At 44.5% G+C, this 25,732-nt stretch overlaps 2 protein-coding genes across 3 annotated transcripts in view; one reads left to right on the plus strand and one right to left on the minus strand.

The window, feature by feature from the left end:
* LOC113028832 (uncharacterized) overlaps positions 1 to 15,237 on the plus strand; it is a 48,111-nt gene extending 32,874 nt beyond the window's left edge. For both annotated transcript variants that reach the window (XM_080306863.1, XM_080306862.1), the window contains 5 exons: positions 1,511 to 1,743; positions 8,195 to 9,962; positions 10,042 to 10,215; positions 13,921 to 14,094; positions 14,770 to 15,237. In XM_080306863.1, coding sequence (XP_080162989.1) covers positions 1,511 to 1,743; positions 8,195 to 9,962; positions 10,042 to 10,215; positions 13,921 to 14,094; positions 14,770 to 14,779 — 2,359 coding nt within the window. In that variant the 3' untranslated portion in view covers positions 14,780 to 15,237. The remainder of the gene's footprint in view (positions 1 to 1,510; positions 1,744 to 8,194; positions 9,963 to 10,041; positions 10,216 to 13,920; positions 14,095 to 14,769) is intronic.
* LOC145431207 (uncharacterized) overlaps positions 1 to 25,732 on the minus strand; it is a 382,620-nt gene that overhangs the window by 14,988 nt on the left and 341,900 nt on the right. The window lies entirely within an intron of this gene.

Below are 25,732 nucleotides of genomic sequence, written 5' to 3' on the forward strand. Positions count from 1 at the left end.
AGCCCCACCCTCTTTTTATCTGAACATGCAGGTTTAACCCTGAGTTGACTTAATTCAAATAAATGTAATTGCTTTGCTTTTCTTTTCTTTTTGCCTGTCCTGTTTGGATCTTTAGCCATCAGAATTGTTGTCTGAAGGCGAAGAAAGATGCCAAGTGGATTTACATTACCAATTGGATCATCATGGCCTTGCCATATTGGTCCATTTGATTGACCTTTATTATGATTATATATTTATTTTATTTTATTTTCAATTGTTACAGACGTGACTGGGGTATAGGACAGGGAGAAAGAAAGAGAGAGAGAGCGAGAGAAAGAAAAATAGAAGGGGGAAGAGATGGTGAGAAAGGGGGGAAGCAAAAAAAAACAACAAAACAAAACACCTGGATCACCTGTATGGGGATAAGAAAAAACAGAAGAGAAAACAAACACAAAAGAGCAACATAATAAACCCCCAGGCCCAGAGGCCAGAAGCCTGAGGGTTCCCCACCCCCGAGAAGAGGCCCAGACAGGCCAAAGGCGCCAGGCCCCGCCAAGCGGCCACCAGGAGTGAGCCGGTACATACATGAGCGCCCAGCCCCAGACACCAAGAACCACCGACACACCAACATCTGAGGGCATCAGCCACTGGCAGGGAGTGTGGTGAGGGGAGATAGGCTTCCATACCTCGGAGAGCCTGAGATGTTCCCAGAGAGGTGGAGTCTAAGACCCAACCTGACATATAGACATAGATGAAGAGGCGCACGCGGACACAAACGTGTATTCCCACCCCCATATACACCAGCAAATACTCGGCACTCACCCGACATGGAGACAGAAACAAATAGACACACATTCACACTCCCCAAACATGCTCTATATCCCAGGTCCGGGTACACTTCGCCCCTCTGGGGGTGGGGGTACCCGGACCTGGAGATGTAACCCTTCTCTCTGGGGTGGAGGAAAGCAGACCGCCTCCTTATCTGCAGTAGTAGGGAGGCCCTGCATCTCAGACCCCAATCCGACGGCCACCACCATTAATCTGACCCACCAAGTGGAATAATCTGATTACTCAATACTTCAACTGAAATAAAAGTTAGACAAACTTGACCTGAGAGAAGAAAATAAGATTATTAAAAGTTCAGTCAACTGGACCTTTGAATTCTGTGATCTCAGAGCTACTAAAAAGAAATGTGCTGTTTTATTTTAGCAACTTTTAGCAACTTGAACAAACTCAACTGTTCATGTTGGGTTCCTCTGAAATAAAATTAGGTTCATTAGGATTAGGTCTGGGTTTCCTCTGATCAGGTTTTTTGATCTTCTGCTGTTTTTAGATCAGAGCTCCTGACCCTCAGGTTTTATAGGTTTGGTCTAATCACTGGGGATTCTGGTTTTCTTATTAACATCATGTCATTGCAGCAAATAAACAGTAGAATCCAAAACCCTTCAGATCCAGAGACGATGATGTTGTAACACTCTGATCCTGATTCACTCTGTTTCCTCAGTTCTAAATATCCTCTCATGTTTTATAGATCTAAGACATCTGTTCAGGAGCAGCTGTTAGACCTGTTGGATGATTTGGGAGAGGAGGAGCTGAAACTTTTTCACTGGTACCTGCAGAATGTGCCTGTAGGTGATTTTCCAACCATGAAAAAAAGTCATCTGGAGAAAGCAAGCAGAAGGAGAACAGTGGATCTTATGGTGGCGACATATACTGACAATGTGATGGAGGTGGCCAGATTAATTTTAGAGATGACAAAGGAAGGTCAGTATAAAAAAAAAAAAACACCTGGTCCAGTCTACAGACACAACTGTTTGAGTTATTTTACAAAATGTCTTTCAGAGCAGTTTCAGTTTGACTTTATTTTCTTAAACTTGTTTTTTCTCCACAGCTGATATTTGTGAACAAAAGAAAAACATTTTCAGGGTTTTTTTTTATTTCCTGGAGTCAAGTCATTTAAGTTTTTACTTCTAAAATGGCAAAATGATTTAAAATGCAACTGAACAGGATATTGCTCAGCATCAGCAGCTTCAGCAACACATAGGTATTCAGTAGATTGTCTGAGGAGACATCTGAAAGATCAGCACAGAGTTACTTATTGTGAATTGCCAGATTAAATGTGTTGGTTATAGTGAACACTTTATCAACTTTATCACAAAAACCTCAGGCCCCTTCTCCATTTCCCTTTACTTGGTCCCCACAGGGCTTTACGTATCTGGGAATTAGAGTCACACCCACCTTTGACCAGATGTATAAAATTAATTTTAGCCCCCTATTTTAGCAGGTCAAATTAGATTTGGAGAGACTATAATCCTTACATCTATCTTGGCTCGGGCATATCGCTCTTCTGAAATACAGATGGTTCCGACGCTCTTCACAAACAAAACTATTCAAACTCTAAAAGGCTGGTTTAGCTCCTTTATTTGGGCAGGGAGGAAACCGTGTCTTAATAATAATAATAATAATAGATACTTTATTGATCCCCATGGGGAAATTACTTGTTCTTCTCTGCATTTGACCCATTCACTCAGTGAAGCAGTGGGCAGCCACTAAGAAGGCGCCCGGGGAGAAGTGTGTAGGGACGGTACCTTGCTCAGGGGTACCTCAGGGTAGCCATTAAGTGGATTTGAACCCCCGACCTTCCGATCATGGGGCGACCACTTTACCTACTGAGCTATCCCTATCCCTTAAAATATCCACATTATGTCTTTCATCCTCAAAGGGGGGCCTTGATTTCCCAGATATAAGGAAGTATCAGCTGAGCACCCATATGCATATAGCTGCCGATTGGGTACAACAGCCTGCTCCTGTGTGGTTGGATATTGGGAGCTCCAACTTCCCTTTTAAAAATATTGCTTTTTGTGGGAAAACTGAAGACCTTAAGGATGTTCTGTAGCAACCTACTCACACATGATCCCCCAGGGATCAATAAAGTATTCTGATTCTGATTATCTACTGTTAGAGCTTAGCGAATGGTTCAAAAACTAGAAGGAAGGGCTCACTTAACATCTCTTTTCACTCCCTTTTCCAATTTTCCTCTCTTTCTGGACCACCGACCCCGGCTTTTGGAACTGGGCTGCCAATGGTTTTTCTACCTTTTCTGACTTAATGGACAGAAAAGGAATTACATATAGAGATGAGTGACGAAGTCTGGGAGAATGCTAAATCTCTAAGCGTCTGTAATAAAGTAAAGGCAATCCAAATTAACATTCTACACAGAGCTCACATATCACCTTGTCAACACCATAAATACAATTCAGACCTTTCTCTGCTGTACCCTAAATGTAAAATAGAGGAGGGCAACCTCATGCACTGATCTATGATCTTGCGGGAAAATACAACAATTTTGGTTTGTCATAAAGTGTGAACTGGATAAGATCTTCACCACTGACAATGAATGTAATCCATTGTGTATGCTACTTGAATAGAATAGAATAGAATTCAACTTTATTGTCATTGCACAGGTACAGGGCAACGAAATGCAGTTTGCATCCATCCAGAAGTGCTTAGTGATATAGATATATTACAATATATATTAGCAATAATATAGATATGTAAGTATATTACAGAAATGGGTCTACTTTGTTATAATGTACACGGTATGAAGTATGTTGTGAATATTCTATAACTATAAGTATGTACAGGCTGTAGTGAGTACAAGCTATGTACAGGCTATGAACAGGATATAAATATGAAAAACTATACAGAATATGAAATAAATAACTTTACAGAAATCTGAGATATACAGCTATACAGAAATGGGAACTATGCAAGTTGTAAACAGTTGTAGGGTTAAAAATTATCGAATGTACAGAATGATTATTTACACAGAGCTATACAGTAGTGCAGTTAAGATAAGTGAGGGTGTAGATAGTTTCTACAGAGGCTATATAAAGTGCTAGTGGTTGTGAGTGGTGGTTCAGTCCATGTTATTATTGTGTGTTTGAGGGTACAGTTGTCCATTGTGTGTGTGTGTAGGTGGTTGTGGATGTGTGTATGTTCAGTCCATGAGTTAACGTGGGTCAGATGTCAGGAGGCAGAGTTCAGGAGTCTGACAGCTGTGGGGAAGAAGCTGTTCCGGTACCTGGTGGTCTTAGTCCGGAGGCTCCTGTAGCGCCTCCCAGAGGGCAGGAGGGTGAAGAGTCCATGTGATGGGTGACTGGGGTCTTTGATGATTTTCCCAGCCCTTTTCAGACACCGCTTCCTGTAGATGTCCTTTATGGCAGGAAGTGGTGCTCCGGCGATGCGCTGGGCAGTTTTCACGACCCTCTGCAACGCCTTCTGGTCCGAGGCAGAGCAGTTCCCGTACCAGACTGTTATACAGTTGGTCAGGATGCTCTCGATGGTGCAGCGATAGAAGTTCACCAGGATGTCTGAGGACAGGTGGTTCTTCCTCAGAGTCCTCAAGAAGAAGAGGCGCTGGTGAGCCTTCTTGACCAGCTTGGAGCAGTTGGTCGTCCAGGTGAGATCCTCGGAGATGTGGACTCCCAGGAACTTGAAGCTGCTCACACGCTCCACAGCCGTCCCCTTAATGTGGATGGGTGGATGTGGGTCAGCATTCCTCCTGTAGTCCACGATGAGCTCCTTGGTCTTCTCGGTGTTAAGCAGCAGGTTGTTTGTGTCGCACCACTCAGCCAGACGATCCACCTCCTCCCTGTAGGCGGCCTCATCGTTGTCACTGATGAGGCCAATCACCGTGGTGTCATCTGCAAACTTAATGATGGTGTTGGAACCATCAGCAGGTCTGCAGTCGTGGGTGAAGAGGGAGTAGAGGAAAGGGCTCATCACACAGCCTTGTGTGTGTGTGTAGATGAGCAGTGGTTATCCAGCCGGACATGTTGGGGGCGGTTGGTCAGGAAGTCCAGTAACCATTTGCAGATGAGGGAACTGATGCCCAGGTCTGTCAGTTTCCTGATGAGTTGTGAGGGGTGGATTGTATTGAATGCTGAACTGAAGTCTATAAACAGCATTCTGGCGTAGGTGTTGTTGTTGTCCAGGTGTGAGAGGACAGAGTGCAGTGCGATGGAGACTGCATCCTCTGTGCTCCTGTTCTGGCGGTATGCGAATTGGTGGGGGTCCAGGGTGGGGGGGAGACAGGATTTGAAGTGTGCTAGGACCAGCTGCTCTAAGCACTTAGTGATGATGGGGGTGAGGGCTACTGGGCGGTAGTCATTGAGGAAAGATGGGTTGGAGTTTTTGGGTATCGGGACGATGGAGGTGGATTTGAAGCAGGCCGGTACCACAGCGTGGGCCAAGGACAGGTTGCATATGTCTGTCAGCACTCCTGCAAGCTCCCCAGAACACGCTCTGAGAACACACCCGGGGATGCCATCAGGACCTGCAGCCTTGTGGACATTGATCCTGCTCAGCACCGCTCCTACATTGGTGGGGGAGAGAGTCATAGGTTGGTGGTCTGGCGTCATGTCTGCTTTGGTTGTGGTTGTGGGGTTCCCTCGCTCAAAACGAGCATAAAAGTTGTTGAGCTCGTTGAGGAAGGAGACATCAGAGGATGCGGGGGAGGGTTTGGTGGTCCTGTAGTCTGTGATGGTCTGGAGTCCTTGCCACATGCGTCGGGGGTTGGAGTTGGAGAAGTGTTCTTCTACCTTCTTTTTGTAATGGCGTTTGGCTTTTTTGATGCCCTTCTTTAGATTAGCCCTGGCTGTGCTGTAGGCGTGTGCATCTCCTGACCTAAAGGCAGTGTTGCGGGCCTTCAGGAGGAGACGAACATCCCGGTTCATCCAAGGCTTCTGGTTGGGGTACATGGTGATCCGTTTCTGGGTGGTGACACTGTCTGTGGTTTTGGAGATGTAATCCAGTACAGATGAGGCGTACTGGTCCAGGTCTGTGTGGGTGAACATATTCCAGTCTGTGTTTTTAAATCTGTCCTGGAGCACTGCGTCTGTCCCCTCTGGCCACACTTTAATTGTCCTCACAGCAGGTTTCACACGTTGGATGAGTGGTGAATACCTAGGTGTGAGGAACAGGGAGAGATGGTCCGATTGTCCAATGTGGGGGAGGGGTGTGGCTTTACTTGGAGTGGCGAATGACAAAATCAGGGGAAGTTTAGAAAGCAGCTCAACAGGCTGTTAAAGTTCTTTGCAAGGAAATGTGTCCTTTTGAACTGGATCAAGGACACGGCCCCATCTAAGACTCAATGGCACTGGATAGTACTGGAACATGTGTCACTAGATTTCCTAACATGTAAGTTACATACTAGGGGAAAGAAGTTTCATAAAATATGGATACCATTTATGGCATATGCCGGTTTGCTGAAAAGGCTGCTGCTATTTTACATATGAGTATAGCTAACTGTATCTCATAATCAAAGTGTCTGGATCTTTATTTATTTGTATTCTTGAGCCAGGTTGTCTGTTTTGTGTGTTCTGTTGGTTTTGTTTTGTTTAATGGCGGTGTTATTGTAAAAGTTTAAAACTCAATAAATACATGGAAGAAAAACAAATATGTGAGAGCAGCACAGTGATTCTGACTGCACTCCTCTCTCCTCATGACTCTGCCTCTCCTTCTCTAAATTCATCTCAGGTGTGAGGGACTAAGACACTATGTGAGGAAGTGAGGAGAGGAACTGAGGATGCACAATCTGAGATATAAAACAGGGGTGTGTTACCCCAGCTTTCAGTACTTGCAGCACATACACTACCTTTAGTAAACTGTGAAATAATGAATCATCAGTTACCTGAATGTGTGGGCAGCAGCAACAAACAGGACCTCAGTAACCTGTACATGACATCTGACCAAGTAACACATCTGACTGACCTTTGCTGCCCAGTAACTTATACTACCTCAATATTTTTTCATATACATATGTGGTGGGGCGTGGTCTGCGGTGCCGTGCGGACGCACCTGCACGGCATCCGCAATCACGCCCGCCGTGTTAAAACACGGGGACTCAGGGGTTGGTGTGGTTGTGGTGTGACGTGAATTAAATACAGATGGCTCTGAACGGTGCTCCGTGGTCCCGCCGTGCCTTATTCACGCCACAACATACATAAAATTACAAAGTAAATATCACAGAGCACTTTTAATCTGGGGAAAAGAGACTAACTGTAAAAAACAACAACTGTCACGGTTGTTAAAGAGTGGACTCAGGCGCGGAGCTCAGAAATAATGACAGTGCATTTATTTACAGTGCAGCAAGGTGACAACAGTTAAACTGTGCAACAATGGTGATAGTGCGTCCCTCCTTCCGTGTAAGCCCGTGCGTGGTAGTGAGTGCCCGTCTCTCCTCCAAGTGCTTCCTTAGTGTCCGTAAATCCTCCGTCAATCCCAGGGTGAACACACACACACACACACACACACACACACACACACACACACACGCACGCACACACACACACACACACACGCACACACACACACACACACACGCACACACACACATACACACACACACACGACAGCAGAATGAGTACGAAGATCAGACAGCACTTCAATAACGTTAGCGACTCAAAAACACTACCAGGCTTAGTGCAATACTCCAGCGCTGTCTGTCGCTCAGCCACACCATTAAGTAGCCCTGCTGAAGATGCTAGTTGATTGGCAGCAGCTGGTGGATTGACTGCAGGTGCGGCAGCTCCGGGCGACAGCACTTCCGGGTCGGAGGTAGCCTGTTGCTAGGTTACCTCCTAACACATCACAGCGGAGCCGGAGGGGAAGACAGGGCGATAGGAGAGACACATACACACGCACACAGATATACACACACTGGCAGGTCGACCGGTCAGGGCGCCGTCAGCTCCTGACAACAACAACAAAATAAACCAAAACATATACCTCACATTATGTGATATCTCATGTTTGTTTTTTGGCTGCAGCCTTTTTCCTTCTTAATGATATGTTAAAGTTTGTACACTCCCATTTAGTGTCTGCACTAAACTCACGTCTTTATATTTGCTGCATATATACATAAAATTTAACTGAATGAGGTAAAGTCCTTCACCTTAACCATCAAATTGGTTCACATACTTCAAACCTACACTCAGTGTATGACTCGCTACCTTCGTGGCTTGTGGACAAGCAGTTACAATGATTTGATAATTATTAATTAAAATAATTCAAATGAGTTCATAACTGTAACTTAAAATGTGATAATGATCTGAGTGCATATTCAGATAGATTCATGTATAAATGCAGGTGAATTACTTTTTCCTTCACCTCTACAGGCAAAGATCTAATTGTCGGTTGTTGTTTCATTCAGACTCTCTTCAGGCCTGTCAGCTCAAACTCAAGTCAAACCTGAAGCAGAAGTTCCAGTGTGTGCTCGAGGGGATTTCTACAACAGAAAACCCGACCCTCCTGAGTCAGATCTACACAGAGCTCTACATCACAGAGGGAGGGACTGCAGAGGTCAATGATGAACATGAGGTCAGACAGATTGAAACAGCATCCAGGAAACCAGACAGACCAGAAACTACAATCAGACAAGAAGACATCTTTAAACTCCCACCTGGAAGAGATAAACCAATCAGAACAGTGCTGACAATGGGAGTGGCTGGCATTGGGAAAACAGTCCTAACACAGAAGTTCACTCTGGACTGGGCTGAAGACAAAGCCAACCAGGACATCCAGTTCATGTTTCCATTCACTTTCAGAAAGCTGAATGTGCTGAAAGAGGAAAAGTTCAGCTTGGTGGGACTTGTTCATCACTTCTTTACTGAAACCAAAGAAGCAGGAATCTGCAGCTTTGAAGACTTCCAGGTTGTGTTCATCTTTGATGGTCTGGATGAGTGTCGACTTCCTCTGGACTTCCACAAAACTAAAATCCTGACTGATGTTACTGAGTCCACCTCAGTGAATGTGCTGCTGATAAACCTCATCAAGGGGTACCTGCTTCCCTCTGCTCGCCTCTGGATAACCACACGACCTGCAGCAGCCAATCAGATCCCTCCTGACTGTGTCGGCATGGTGACAGAGGTCAGAGGGTTCACTGACCCACAGAAGGAGGAGTACTTCAGGAAGAGATTCAGAGATGAGGAGCAGGCCAGCAGGATCATCTCCCACATCAAGACATCACGAAGCCTCCACATCATGTGCCACATCCCAGTCTTCTGCTGGATCACTGCTACAGCTCTGGAGTTTGTCATGAAGAACAAAGAGAGTGAAGATCTGCCTAAGACTCTCACAGAGCTCTACCTACGCCTTGTGCTATTTCACCTAAAAACGAAGGACATCAAATATGATGGAGAAGCTGAGACAGATTCATGCAGGAAGATCACTGAGTCTCTGGGAAAACTGGCTTTTGATCAGCTGCAGAAAGGAAACCTGATCTTCTATGAATCAGACCTGACAGAGTGTGGCATCGATATCAGAGCAGCCTCAGTGTACTCAGGAGTGTTCACACAGATCTTTAAAAAGGAGAGAAGACTGTACCAGGACAATGTGTTCTGCTTCATCCATCTGAGTGTTCAGGAGTTCTTTGCTGCTCTTCATGTCTATCTGACCTTCATCAACTCTGGAGTCAACCTGCTTAAGAAACAATCTCCTCGCTTTAAAATCTTCCAGAAAACACTTACTGTAAAAGACTTCTACCAGAGTGCTGTGGACAAAGCCTTAGAGAGTCCAAATGGCCACCTGGACTTGTTCCTCCGCTTCCTCCTGGGTCTTTCACTGCAGACCAATCAGGATCTCCTATGCATGCTGACACAGACAGGAAGTAGCTCACAGACCAATGAGGAAACAGTCCAGTACATCAAGAAGAAGCTCGGTGACGATCTGTCTGCAGAGAAAAGCATCAATCTGTTCCACTGTCTGAATGAACTGGATGATCGTTCTCTAGTGGAGGAGATCCAACAGTCCCTGAGTTCAGGACGTCTCTACACAGATCAACTGTCTCCTGCTCAGTGGTCGGCTCTGGTCTTCGTCTTACTGTCATCAGATCTTGCTGTGTTTGACCTGCAGAAATACTCCCATTCAGAGAAGGCATTTTTGAAGCTGCTGCCAGTGGTCAAAGCCTCCAAGAAAGTGCTGTAAGTGAATCTATGAACAAATATGTTTAATAATGCTAGATGAAGAAAATAATATGTCTCCATTGTTATTCTTCCTCAGGCTGAGAGATTGTAAACTCTCAAAAAGAAGCTTTGAAGCTTTGTCTGAAATTCTCAGCTCCCCATCCAATCATCTGAGAGAGCTGGACCTGAGCTGGAACTACCTGCAGGATTCAGGATTGGATTTGCTGTGTGTTGGACTAAAGAGTCCTGACTGTAAACTTGAAACTCTCAGGTAAGGATACAGACTTTTTGACACTTTTTGACTCTTAAATCTGTAAGTTTATCTTGATGAGAATGTTCAAAATCAGCACAGTTTTCCTTTTAAGTTCCTGAGTTTATATTTTTAACTGTCAGGTCGTCTGGACAGATGTTTTTATTCTTTTTTATTACTTGTCCCTAAAGTCAGAACTAAACTCACATTTAGATAACTTCCTGTTACTGGAGCAGCCTTCCTGAAGACAGCAGAGTGTTTTCATGCTTTTAAAGTCAAACTCAACTTTCTGACCTGGCTTTCATTTATTATTTACTTTCATTTATTTATATACACTGCTCAAAAAAATAAAGGGAACACTATATAACTCCAAGTCAATCACACTTCAGTGAAATCAAACTGTCAATCAGTGTTGCTTTCTAAGTGGACGATCAATTTCACATGCTGTTGTGCAAATGGAATCGACAACAGGTTTCAGCTTCAGTTTTATTTGTCATATGCAAGTTAGCACAGGGTCAACATTGCAATGAAATGTATTTGACGAGCAGCAGACAGTCACTCAGCAGGATAATACGTAAAAGAAACAGTAAGAGCAAAATGTTTATAAAATATAGTAATGAACAGACTATATACATATATACATACATAGATAGATAGATATAGATATATACCCATGTATATACACTCAACAAAAATATAAACGCAACACCTTTGTTACTGCTCCCATTCCCCATGGGATGGACGTAGAGACCTAAAATTCATTCCAGATACACAATATAACCATCCCTCCCAAACAGTGGTCACAAATCAGTCCATATGTGTGGTAGTGGGCACATCTGCTATATTGAGATAATCCATCCCACCTCACAGGTGTGCCACATCAGGATGCTGATCTGACATCATGAGTAGTGCACAGGTGTACCTCAGACTGCCCACAACAAAAGGCCACCCTGGAATGTGCAGTTTTTTGCGCTATTGGGGGTCTGGGGACCCAGAACCGGTCAGTCTCTGGTGTGACCACCATTTGCCTCATGCAGTGCAACACATCGTCGCATGGAGTCTATCAGATTGTCAATTGTGGCCTCAATATAGCAGATGTGCCCACTACCACACATTTGGACTGATTTGTGACCACTGTTTGGGAGGGATGGTTATATTGTGTATCTGGAATGAATTTTAGGTCTCTACGTCCATCCCATGGGGAATGGGAGCAGTAACAAAGGTGTTGCGTTTATATTTTTGTTGAGTGTATATAAATATGGTTTTAGTGATGGTATCGTCTATGCATTTTCCAATATATCCAATGATGAGTCTGTGAGTTCATTGATGTTGCCATCAGCTACATCCACAAATATCTGCCAGTCAGTTGTCTCAAAGCAGTCCTGCAGGACCTCCTCAGCCTCACTGTCCCATTTGTAGATGACCCTGGAAACTGTTTTTTCCTGTTTGAGTCTTTGTCTGTATGCAGGCAGCAGCAGTAGGAACAATGGTCTGCCTTGCCAAAAGCTGGGCAGGGGAGGGGTTTGTAGCACTCTTTCAATCGTCCAGTGTTTGATCACCTCTTGTGGGGAAGGAGATGTGCTGATAGTATTTGGGGAGAACTTTCCTCATGTTGGCTCTGTTGAAGTCTCCCAGCACAATAAAGGCAGCTTCAGGATTTTGGTTTTGATGTCCAATAATGTCATACAGTTCATCTATAGCTATAGATTTATCAGCATGTGGGGGAATGTAAACAGCTGAAAGGAGAACTGAGCTGAACTCCCTCGGGAGGTAAAAAGGTCTGACTTTGGTCAGTAGCTTGAGGCTCTGAGAGCAGTAAGTTTTTAAAATACACACATCTCTAGCCCACAAAGAGTTAACAATAAAGCACACCCCTCCTCCCCTTTTCTTGCCTGAGTCCTTCGTTCGGTCTCCCCGGTAAACAGTGAATCCATCCGGCGTGAACTTATACAAGATGCAGCAAGATATTAAAAAACGTTTGATTATAAAATCGACTATATTGGATTGATATCGATATGGGACATAAAAAGTGGCATCGTTCCATCTCTGCTTTGATTAGAGACACAGCTCTGTGTTTTCCAATTTGTCATCATTTTAAAAAGTTTACATTTCTTCAGGGTTGAACAGCAGAAATGAGACTTTCCTGTCAGAGGTCCTTTTTGAAAAAATGAGGTGAATCAACCATGAAAACCATGAATCAACATGTGAACATGAGCTGATGCTGCTGAAGTGAAGCAAAGTTACAGAGGTTTGATTACAGACACAGCTGAGAGTTTGTAATCTGTCATCATTTTAAAAAGTTTCCATGGAACAGCAGAAATGAGGCTTTACTGTCAGAGGCCGACAGCACTGAACACAACAGCAGACTGGTGGCTAATAAACAGTGAATGATGCAGAAACAGATGTTTGAAGCTGTTCTTGGAGTCCACTGAGAGAGAGAGAGCTGTGCAGGCAGGAACAGCCAAAGTCAGAGAGAATTCATGAGCATATTGATCAAACGTGAAGCAGAGTTTGGATCTTCTTCTGCTGCTGCTTCACTCAGTTTTGGTTGGAGACAGATGAAACCTGCAGCTTCAGGATCTGTGAGCTGTCCACTTTCAGCCCGACGGCGTGTCCGTGTACGTGCCGTCGAGTGAACGATCCACGCTCTGTGTTTCCATCTTTGTGTGTTTAGCTGCTCTCATTTACTGTTTTATCTGTTTGCTGCTTGTTGAAATAGTTTGTGAGCTTTAACCTGAGATTCTGGCAAAATACATTTATATTAAACATCGATTCAGGATTGAATGAATCAACATCGTTTTATTCAAATTAAAACCATTTAAATGGGAACATGAATTTTTTACAGCCGCCTCTAATGCTGGGTGATGTCAGCTGGTCCATGTGCAGCTGGCTGTGAGGCTCAGGGAGCGTCTACAAAGTGCAACACTGAAAGAACATCATCCATAAATATTGAGTAAGAACTGGACTCTCATACAGCGAGACTCAAATGCCTTTAAACATCAGCTTATCCTGCTGATCCAAGTCCAACACTGAGTTTGTAAAAACATGTTTGTCAATCATTTTGTTTGGTTTCTGAGGAAAATGATTCAATAACTTGCTGCTAATACACAACATTTCATCATATTTCCTCATAACCCTCTTTTGTCTGACCATTTGATCCCATTTGAATTTGCAATAAAGGATCCACAGAGTTTGGTGACAATGATGACAGTAGATGTTTGTGTGCTGGAAGCAAATGAGTGTGTGATGTTCTTTCAGTGTTGCACTTTGTAGACGCTCCCTGAGCACTGGTCTCACAGCCAGCTGCACATAGAGACCAGTGTTGTTAGTCCAGGTCAGAAGATGACTTGTTGCAATGAAAATGAGCTTGTAGTTTGTCTGCTTTAATAATGTGACTGGAAAAAGGTGTTGGACTTCAAATATGTCCGTTTCTGTCACACTTCACCTTTAAAAGTGAAGCCATGTGGTTCCTGGAAGGAAAAACACGACTTTTTCAAGTCTTTGTCCTGTTTTTATGAGAAATGTACGACTTTAATGTGAAACATTCAGAGTTTTTTCTCTTGTTGTGTTTGTTTGAAGCTGCTTCCTGTTGGCTTCAGCTGTTTGGAGTTTCCATTTTCTAAACTTCTACATTCTGAACCTTCTTCAGCTCTGAACAGATGATGAAACACTGAATGATTTCAAGCACTTTGTCTAATAAACTTACATCTTTCATTCTTTATACAGATTGAAGGAGTGTGGTTTGTCAAAGATCAGCTGTTATTATCTGGCAGCAGCACTGAAGTCCAACCCCTCCCATCTGAGACAGCTGGACCTGAGCAACAACAAGCTGCAGGATCCAGATGTGAAGCAGCTGTCTGATCTTCAGCAGAGTCCAGACTACAGACTGGAGTCTCTGTGGTCAGTAGAGTGATGGAGTGAGTGGGTGGTGCTGTCAGCAGTATTGTACTAAACACAGTCAGTATGAAACAAAGATCCAGTGTTTCCTGTAAAGCTGCAGCTTCTCAGTGAAGCTGTGAGAGGAGAACGGTGACAGGCTTCAGGATTGGACACAAACACTTCCTGTTTCTCACCTTTATGGTCACCATAGTAACGGCTGACACGCTCTGATCAAACACTGTCAACAGCCAATCAGCTCTCTGAACAAAGCAGCACGCAGACCAATGACTGCATTGATTTCCAAGTTTAAAGCAGTGAAGATCACAGTCTGTAGGTGAGGAAGAACTTAGTGAGAGCAGATGTTTGGATGGAGTTCCTCCAGTTAACAGCTGGAACCGTCCATCTGGATTGTTGGGCTTGTTGTTGGGGTTCCTACAGAGCTCAGAGTGGACACACCAAGGTTCTTCTAATGAATGAAAGTCCAAACTCAGACTAGGAGGGAAAAACATTTTCATCAACTTCAATAAAAATCCAAAGATTAGAGAAAGTGAAGCAACAATGAGTCCTAGTACAGTCCCAGCACTGACGTCCCTGCTGCTCTTTATACTGGATGTGCTGCATCACTGACTGACAGCTGATGAAGAGTCTCTGGAAACACTCGTTTATCTCCTCTGCTCTTCCTCCTTCTCTCTGCAGGTGGCGATGATGGTAAACAGGACGGTGTGTGTGCTGAGAGAGGAGCAGCTGTGTCCTGATGATCCAGAGAGGTTGAAGCAGCAGCAGCTTGTGTGTAGAGACGCTCTGACTGGGCCATGTTACTGGGAGGTGGAGAGGAGAGCTTCATCCAGCAGTGACTGACAGAGGAATGAAGTGCAGATGACTGTCAGTGCTGCAGAGTGAACTGCTCTGAGAACAGCTCCACTGTCAGACACAATGTAGAGTCCAGCATCAGCCCTGTGTGTCCCTCTGGATCTGACAGGATCATCAGTGTATCTGGACTGCTCTGCTGCTGCTCTGTCCTTCTACCGTCTCTGCACAGTCTCTGTCTCACTCTGGAAAGATTTTACAACTTGTGTATTACAGAACATTAATATGATATTCAAACATGTGATCTTCTCTTTATTTCTGAGTCTTTACCAAATAAAGAAAAACCAAACTAACAAACAGAACCTGTCGTGTCCTTTTTCACCACATCTGTGAATCTTTTCTGTGTTTCCCTCTTTTCCTCCTTCCTGCAGCTCCATCTTCATCATTCTGTGTCCAGTATATGTGAACATGTCCAAAGCATCTGAGCCTCATGTTGCCCGTTTGTGTGAGTTACGCCTGTCGTTGTGTTGTGGTGTATAAATCAGGGGCAGGAGACAGCGCTGGATCTCTGAGTTCTTTACTGTCAATTTCTGCAACATCTGCAATATCTAGAAATGCAAACCTGTGAGCTGTGTGTGTTGTGCGTCTGCTCGGCCACCTCTCCTCCGGCCATGCTGGAAGCAGCTGTGTTTGACAGTTTTATCCACTCGACAATAATCGAACAAATTAAATGTTCAAAAATATCAACTTAAGCACTTCAAAGTCAACAAAAAGCTTAAAACAATGAAATAATATTTCAGTGAAAAAACAACAGCTCATAAGAGCGATACACAAAATAATACAGAAACCAACAAACACAACTTATTAACCAGGATCCATGTTTTTGTCACAAACACTGAATCAGCTGATTCACTCTTTATGTCTCTGAGTTTTGTGATTATAGTTCTGGTTTGTGTGTCTTCACTGTGTCCCACGTCTCCTTACTTTGGACTCTGTATTTCCTGTTTTACTTTGACAGTCCTGTGTTACTGTTTCCTGTCTCGTGTGTGTAATTGGTCCCAGCTGTGTCTCCCTCCTGTCTCCCGTTCCCTGATTACTAAACTGCGTCCACGCCGCCGGCGCTCCTCTCCACAGCTGGATTCCAGGATTTCAGAGCATCCAGCTGTGGTGAGTGATGGAGACACTTTCTCTGCTCCCTCAGTAATCAGGACAGTTTATTGAACATCAGAGGACATAAAGGACTGTTTTTCACCTGCCCGTCCTGAAGCTGGACATTAAAGACTGCTGGCTTCAAGGACATTAATCCCAGTGTCAGCCAGCCAATAACAGCCTGTGTTTTTCAGCTCTGTAGGAGTCAGAAATGAGAAAGACACAGACTGCTAACTCTCCCTGCAGGAAATAAGCTCCGCCTCTTCCTTTCCTGTATATGAGTGATTCTGACACGAGACACAATGAGTTTTCTGTTTATTGTGACTTAAAGCGAGCAGCAAAGACACTAAACTGTGTGTTTCCAGCTGAAGCTGCTGTTTGTGTTGCTCCCACAATACTGTCTAAAACAGTCAGTGAGGGAAACTCAGTTTCTGCTTCCAAGCTCATTGTGAGAGGACACATTGTGTTCCTGCAAGTGCTGATTTTGTCTGCATCCCTGAGTTTAGTGAGCTGCCTCCAAGGACGTGTGAAACCCAGTGTGTTAAGGCTGCATCTCCCAGATGTTTCCACCTTTCCAGCACAGACGATAAATGTTCCCACAAAGGCTCAAAGAGTGTTTGACTTTGTGAGTGTTGGCCTCAGGAGATTGCTCAGTGAGCACCTGAGTGTTTCTGGGACATCGGACACTAACTGGAACTTCAAGTCTGGTTCTGAAGCTGCACATGCAAAGACTGTTTCTGGTTGTAGAGACCTGGCTGTTCCAGGGATTGTAACCTCCCCAGAGGCTGAGCTGCTGACCTCAGCTGACTCTGGAGCCTTGAAGGTAACTAAGTTTGCACCGCTCGGGTGAGTCAGCTGCAACAGCCTCCACAGAGAGCAAGCTTACCCAGGCTGCTGAGGAGTTTATGCTGCTGCTGGAGACGTCTGTTACCCACCAGCTCGATAGCTGACCGGGGCGAGAACAGCCAACTCCCAGCACATCGTTTCAAACCCCCGCGGCCTTTGGCTGCTATTAAATATCAACACTTCACCGAGTTCCATTGATTCCTCAGAGGCATCCGATGGAAGACAAAACACTGCTCAATAGATCATTCAACACTTAATTCTCTTACACACATGGTGGTGCGCCCCTGACAGTTTCATTACAGAAGCTCTGTCATTCTAGTCTAAACAACAGTGTCTCAGTAACTTTCCACTAGAAGATGCTCGCCTGTTATCTACTTTCTCCCAGGCAAGCGTGAGCGAGAGTCTACAGCCGTCTACCCCCCAAGGACACATGGTCTAATGCCTCTATTTTCAGGGCTGTGTCCACTTAACACTACACTATATGGTTATTTGGCATTTTAGTTAATATAAAGCATAGAATTGAGGCACTTCAAATAATTCCATCCCAACACTACTCAGCTTAAACATGATACATAAGTCACTCAGATAACTTAAAAATGTTGTTGTTTGGCTTTTTTCAGTGTTTTATTTGTTCCTGAGTAAATCGGTTTGGCTCAGATTAGAGTTATAATGTTCACACAGCTGAATAAACATCAAACTGATTAAACAGAAGTGTGAGACGGTCGAGAGTTTACTCCAGTGTCCTGTTACATTTTAGATAGTGTTAAATTCTCCCAATTCTTTGATCTTTGGGCTGAAGGAAGGACAGTACTCGGTGTATAAATGCTCAATCAACAATTAATTTATTACATACAATTCAACACTTTATGAGCATAAACCATCCGGATGGGGAGACATGCATGAAGAGGGTCACAGCTAAATCTCTAAATGTGGTGGGTGACTCAAACTCTTATAGCCTGTGATGGCCCCCACCTAGTCATAAAAAGCTAAACATTCACATACTTTCTAACTCTCAGTGAGCCTGAGTTATTGCCTTGGCTCCCTGTTTTTCTGCTTCCAGCAAAGGTGGAGGTGAAGCTCCTGTGAAATGTGCTCTGTCCGCTCTACTATCAGAAAAGCAAGGCCCTGACTCTCTGCACACAAGATTCTCTTCATAACTCAGCAGTATGAAATGTCATGAAACAGTGTAACTCACTCACAGTAAATCTAATGTAATACAAATCAGTTTAACAAATGTAATAGTTATCACCTTCTTCTAAGTCAGGAGAATGATGCAAACTAAAACTACATAATAGTTTCACAGTCTTTAATTAGGGGTCTAACGTGGCATAAGATAATATAATAATCTCACAATTCCCCCTTTGATCTCTTTTTAAAGAGATCACTTACACCCTGCAATCCAGTGTTGCAGGGTCCATTTCTTCTTACCCCTGAGGCCCTTTGTCCCCTTTAACGAGTGAACCATATGTGGGATGACCTCTGTGTTTGCGCAGTTCAGATGCAAGAAAAACTATGATTACAACAACAACAGTAGTTACAGATGACACTCCAATCACTCTCCAGTTCTCCCACAGCTTTATTTTGCCCTCCAGTTTCCCACCCCCATCTTGGTGCTACCTTATACCTTTCAAACGTACTCAGACTAGAACCTCTGTCTAAGGAGCTTTAAACCTTTATTTTATTGCTGCAGCTACCAGGGTCTTCCAGTCGGGTGATTCGCTGCTCCTCTTCTTTCTTCGACCTCCGGGGTTAGACCACCCTTCAGTCGTTGCGCAGATCAGGGGATTATTCTGCCCCGATTTCAAACAAAGATCTGTGTGTTCTGGGGTCACCGCCGTGTCCCCCTTTTTACCAAGAGCCTCTGGAACATCCTTGGTTTGGTGTTCCTGGATTTCCACCAACCCCGTCGTGGTTATTGCTGTGCTCATTGGGTCCATCCTCTCGAGGTGACTAGTCGGAGCCCAAACGCCATGACACTTGACCCCAATTGCGTTCTTAGCAGTCTCTACGTCTGTCTCTGCTGCGAAGGATCCTCGTATCTCCGTGACCTCGTCTGGTGTCTGTTCCTTTCTCTGTAAGGCAGAAAACCAAAACACCTCTCTGCCTAGCCTTGATAATCTAATGTTGTTATTCATTGTTCCCCTAGTGGTTTTGTTCTAACAAGATACTTTTCATGTTTGTACAATATACTATCTTGTCAGAACAATAAACACGTTATAACGTGATAGACTTCTATTTTTCTTTTGCCTGGGTGGCAGCTCTACGCTTTCGTAGAAGCCAGCTCGCATCGTTCACTTCAAAGATCTGGCTCTAAGAGCCGTTTCGTTCGCGACCGACCCATCACTACTCTGTACCACTGGTCCTCATCAGGCTGTGGGAAGCACAGTAAACAATTCAGTCGAGGCCTTGCACCATAAACAAACATCACACACAGACATTGTTTTCATAACCAGAGAATTTTAGACCTTGTTGGTTAAATCTACATAAATGCCCTCTGGGTGACATAAAACGCGTTTAACCAATAAGTAATCGATGGCTTCTTGTAACAGATTCTGTATTTGAATGTTTGTGTGCAGCATTTTGCATATCAGCATAAGCATTTGTCCATGAGTTTAATGTGGGTCAGATGTCAGACTCCTGACATCTGACCCATCTTTATTCTCTTCCCCCTCCTGCCCCCCCCCCCCCTCTTTCTTAAATAGATAACTATCATATCTGATATCATATCTCACAGTACAATAATATTGAATGGGTTGCATTGTTGTACTTTGTCATGTTTCTCAGGTCTTTGTCTGAATTTCTACGAACATTACTTGTCATGTTCTCATGTTATTGCTAAGGATTGTCTATTGCATTGGAGTCACACTGGGTTAAATATGTACACTTGGGTTTTAAGGGGTATTTATTATTTTCTTCTTTTTTGGGTTGTATGGAAGCCCCAAACGCAATTTCATTGTTCTTGACAATGACAATAAATAAATACTACTACTACAAAGATGTGGGGAAGAAGCTGTTCCGGTACCTGGTGGTCTTAGTCCGGAGGCTCCTGTAGCGCCTCCCAGAGGGCAGGAGGGTGAAGAGTCCATGTGATGGGTGACTGGGGTCTTTGATGATTTTCCCAGCCCTTTTCAGACACCGCTTCCTGTAGATGTCTTTTATGGCAGGAAGTGGTGCTCCGGCGATGCGCTGGGCAGTTTTCACGACCCTCTGCAACGCCTTCCGGTCCGAGGCAGAGCAGTTCCCGTACCAGACTGTTATACAGTTGGTCAGGATGCTCTCGATGGTGCAACGATAGAAGTTCACCAGGATGTCTGAGGACAGGTGGTTCTTCCTCAGAGTCCTCAAGAAGAAGAGGCGCTGGTGAGCCTTCTTGACCAGCTTGGAGCAGTTGGTCGTCCAGGTGAGATCCTCGGAGATGTGGACTCCCAGGAACTTGAAGCTGCTCACACGCTCCACAGCCGTCCCCTTAATGTGGATGGGTGGATGTGGGTCAGCATTCCTCCTGTAGTCCACGATGAGCTCCTTGGTCTTCTCGGTGTTAAGCAGCAGGTTGTTTCTGTCGCACCACTCAGCCAGACGATCCACCTCCTCCCTGTAGGCGGCCTCATCGTTGTCACTGATGAGGCCAATCACCGTGGTGTCATCTGCAAACTTAATGATGGTGTTGGAACCATCAGCAGGTCTACAGTCGTGGGTGAAGAGGGAGTAGAGGAAAGGGCTCATCACACAGCCTTGTGGTACACCGGTGTTCATCGTGATTGTAGATGAGCAGCGGTTATCCAGCCGGACATGTTGGGGGCGGTTGGTCAGGAAGTCCAGTAACCATTTGCAGATGAGGGAACTGATGCCCAGGTCTGTCAGTTTCCTGATGAGTTGTGAGGGGTGGATTGTATTGAATGCTGAACTGAAGTCTATAAACAGCATTCTGGCGTAGGTGTTGTTGTTGTCCAGGTGTGAGAGGACAGAGTGCAGTGCGATGGAGACTGCATCCTCTGTGCTCCTGTTCTGACGGTATGCGAATTGGTGGGGGTCCAGGGTGGGGGGGAGACAGGATTTGAAGTGTGCTAGGACCAGCTGCTCTAAGCACTTAGTGATGACCTGGCTCTGGAGGTCTTTTAGAAACCACACAGCTGGTTTTTGTTTATTTACTGAAGCCTCCACATCTTCATGAAACATGTTTCAGACGTTCATCGATGAACCACAGCGACTTTAGGAAACATTTAGTTTGTATAACAAACACTGTGGACGGACTCCAGTTTATCCTCTTTGTTGTTGCCATGTTGGTGTTTTGAGCCATACAGGATCATATTCAGGAGCATCTGGAGACATTTATGGGTCTGATGCTTTATCTCTGTATGTGTCGGCCATTTGGTCTGACTGAGCAAAGAAAGGAATCAAATACAGTGTTGTAGGGATGATTGCTCTGTAAAATGTTTGCATACCCAACCAGCAGTTTGGTAACAGCATGGATATAATCCATTGTTTCAGTATTGTTTGGTTTTAATTCACATGTGCTCACCTTGAGCACCTGGACCTGTATTTTATTGGTTTTGTGCCATTTATGGTCAGAAGCTTTAGCGTGTTACTAACAGCGTTACTTTTTTCAGTAACTAGTAATCTAATTACTAATTCTATCGTTACATCGTTACTGTTACTATGTGGTGCAGGCTGTGGTGGCAGATTTTTTTTCCCAAGTATTAATCATATATTTGAATCATATCGCCTTAGTAACAGGTGATAGTTGTGTGCATGTGCACTACAAATGGGCCTTATGCTATGTCACACACACTGACACAGTGGAGCCATTGTTAGTTCATGGGATACGTTAAACAGTTAGTGAGACTCCTTCTGTTTATCAGGGATGTAAATCCTTAGGTGACGGCCAGGCAGAAAACAAGGTCATAATTCTCTCTGTGAGGGAGGAGGTTCAGAATCAGAATCAGAATCAGAATCAGAATACTTTATTGATCCCTGGGGGAAATTATTTTTTGTTACAGTGCTCCATTTTAAACCAACATTAAGACAAGACAGACAATACGCTAACTAAGAATAGTACAATATATACATATACATACATACGTCACTCATAAATAAATAGTTGGAAAAGAAACATGTGTAGTTGTAGCAGCAAACAGTGTGTTAAGTGGATGCGTTGTACAGGGAGCCACAGGCAGGAATGATTTCCTGTGTCGTTCAGTGGTGCATTATGGGTAATCTCAGTCTCTCACTGAACGAGCTCCTGTGACTGACCAGCATGTCATGGAGTGGGTGGGAGGTGTTATCCAACATAGTCTTTATCTTGGACAGCATCCGCCTCTCCGACACCACCTTGAGGGAGTCCAGCTCCATCCCCACAACATTGCTGGCCTTACGGATTAGTTTATTAAGTCTGTTGGCATCTGCGACCCTCAGCCTGCTCCCCCAGGTTTTAAGGATGGGGCTGATGGTGTCGCCCCCTGTGAGAGGGGCCAACATGGAAGAGTTTGTGGAAGGTTCTTTGTCTGTGTCTCTGTATATAAACATGTGAGGGCGGCGGCCACGATTCAGAGATGGCCCTAGTGTTCTGGCTGGGATGCTTCTCTCCACATTGCAATGTGTTTATTAAACCCACTTCAAATCACGCTCAGTGGGTGTGTTGCAGGTTATTGTTAAGATTTTCCACAACAGGGCGCATTGCTATTTTTCAGCACACAGATGGTTGAAGCTTACCGGGAACTAGGGGGGCGGAACAATTGCACAAGTGCTGCTGATTGGCTGAGAAGGAATAAAGTAGTCATGGTAAACCAATCACACGACCAATTTAGGATGACATAGCAACAAGATGCTATATATCAGTTTTTAAACTGTGTTGATACGTAAACCCAGAGTCATGATTAAAAAAAATACATGATGTTTTTTTCCTGAATACTATCGTCATGGTTACTGTCTAAGGACAGCGCTAGGAAGCACTCTCTGCTTACAACAAAAAACACCAACACCCCTTTACTATTGGTGGAAAAATGTTTTAGGAGTGAGAGAGAGGGCGAGTTTTGAGATGTGAGAGATTTGTGACGATTAGCGTGTTTGGAGTGTGTAGTTAGTGTGTAGTTAGTGTGTAGTGTAGCTGATAGTTGTGTTGTGTGTGTCAGCACAATCAGGCAACTGCTGAATGCCACATTTTTGCTACCAAAGGCAGATCACAGTGTAAACACTGTCTCCAGGTGGAAAGAGGAGCAGTGACACACCTGCTGCTGTCAGGCCTGCAGGTATCAGGCTGTGATGGTCTCATTTATCTTAGAGTGGACAGAAACTGGTTTTTGGACTGGAACAAATAATTTGTGTAGCATCTTATTTGATGCAGAACATTTTTAGGTAAATAGATATTAATAACTTTGTTGTTTGCAAAATTTGTGCATAGGTTTTTAAAATGTACTATTTCTATTTCCATTTAAGTTATGAAAATGATTCATTTAACATGTTTGTGGTTGTTACAGTAAAAAATATAACTTATAACTAACTACGCGGATGTTTTCTGTCTCATTTTAGATCAATTGTGTTAATACAGTTTGTCAAAATGAAAACATTTTTAAAGGTGAAATATAGAGGTCAAATCAAAAGTAGTCAAAAACGTCCAATTACACCCTGGACCCCAGAGGGTTAAACTTTTTTTTAAAAGTAACACAATAGTTACTTTTCCTGGTAATTAGTTACTTTTATAATATTGTAAGTCAGTTACTAACTCAGTTATTTTTTTGAAGAAGTAACTATAACTAATTACTTTTCCAAAGTAACTTGCCCAACACTGCTTTTACACCAATCAATCAATCAATCAATCAATCAAGGCTTTTTTCGCCACGTGCAGGTTGCCCTGCAGTGAAATGGGACCCCCCCCCCCCCCGACCATACATACACAACACAGACATCACATGGGCATACAGGTTGGAGATCGGCAGCGTTACAGAAAAACACTGAAATGTACACTACAATGGGAAAGTACAAGAGGAAAAAAAGAGACCTCTACTCATGCTGGGCTCCTGGGAGGACAGCATGAGAACAGGAAACAAAAAAACTCCTCTGCACAAAAAAGCACATGAATGTCCACAGCACAACATTACGGAGCATGTGACCAGCCACAGGGTCGGGTGGGGGGTGAGGAGTAATCCGAAGCAAACACAGCAGCCATCCTGCCCAGCGCTACCATCCAGCGCGGGCCCAGACCCGCCGTGTTCCCAGGAGGGAACAAGCATCGAAGGCGTTTGGAAAGGGAGGGGGATGAGTGAGTGCATATCAGTGTATATGTATGTGTGTGTGTCCAGGGTTCAGCTGAGACAGTGTCCTTCGCCCTGCCAGGCTCAGTAAACAGTCTTCCAGCCAACCCAGGTGGCCTTGCATGGAATGGGAAGAACAGTCTGAACACAGTCGTTATCAGGGTGTTGTTGTTCGGCTCCAGCCTTAGTATGGCGCCGAGAGGGTATCCGCGTGAAGTGATGGTGCTTTTTACTTTAGTGCGAACAGCTCATATGAATTTCAAAGCAGTTCTACAGTCCAACACTGGTCTCTCAATCTCCCGTTGGAGAGCCGCGAGCTTCGCCATACTTGCGTTCTGTGATGTTGTCATTTCTTGTGCTCAAGGAACCAATTTCTGAGAACTCACGGCAGTGTGCCTCCCCGAGATGTCATCCGATTTGCGCTCAGAGATGTTATTCCGAGCGAGCCCTTCCGAGATGTATCCAGTCTGCAGTCAGAGATCTTATTCTGAGTATTCACAGCAGCCGTAGCCTCTCCAAGATCTTATCCGTGCTGACTCAATGAGCCCATTTTGAGAAACTCACGCCTCTTACCATCGTTCCAATCCCAGCGGGCAGCCTTGTGGGGGTTTGAACAGCCGGTTCCGCTTTCTTAATTCTTCGATAAGTCAGGGCCAAGCCAGCTCCAATCAGCCAGAACCCTGTTACCATGGTTCAGAATAGGTAGATACCTTCAGCACTCAGGCTCACCTGAGCCCAGACTTCTCGTTGAGAAAGGGGTGTCAATTGCATTTAGGGACCAGTTGATCGAATCCATAATTCCTCTTTTAGGTTTTAGAGAACAGACTGTGAGAGAATGTTCCAGGGAAAAGTACTACAAAAAACACGAGACAAGACAAGGACATAAGAAGCTAAGCAGGGAAGATAAGGGAGAGGAGAAAAGTGCGGCCGCCTTCGCTGAGAGCCTAAGAAGAAGAGCTGTGTGTCTGTTACCAGCTGTAACAGGAGGCATACACCATGTCCCGCTTTTGTCCCGTCACTCAACAGAGTGAGGAGGCCGTGCAGCGTGAGGAGGCCGTGCAGCGTGAGGAGGCGTGCTACATGAGGAGGCCGTGCAGCGTGAGGAGGCCGTGCAGCGTGAGGAGGCGTGCTACATGAGGAGGCCGTGCAGTGTGAGGAGGCCGTGCAGCGTGAGGAGGCGTGCTACATGAGGAGGCCGTACAGCGTGAGGAGGCGTGCAGCGTGAGGAGGTGTGCAGCGTGAGGAGGCCGTGCAGCGTGAGGAGGCGTGCTACATGAGGAGGCCGTACAGCGTGAGGAGGCGTGCAGCGTGAGGAGGTGTGCAGCGTGAGGAGGCCATACCGCGTGTGGACGCGTGCACACTGTTCCAAAAAATAGTAATGTCAAAGTATTTTACTGTGTATTTTACAGTTGTGTACTGTTTTTCTAGAATATCATTACATTTACATAAGTAGACTGTGATCTGACACATCAAATGTAAAATAACATAACATCACTGAAAATGTAATAAAACACAATTTACTTGTTTGTTAAATATATTTTGTTGTACATATGCATATTTAGATCATAAAAATACGTCCAGGAATGTCTCCCATCATGCCTTGGGACATG

The sequence above is a fragment of the Astatotilapia calliptera genome, chromosome 9 (assembly GCF_964374335.1).
Source record: "Astatotilapia calliptera chromosome 9, fAstCal68.1, whole genome shotgun sequence".
NCBI lineage: Eukaryota > Metazoa > Chordata > Actinopteri > Cichliformes > Cichlidae > Astatotilapia > Astatotilapia calliptera.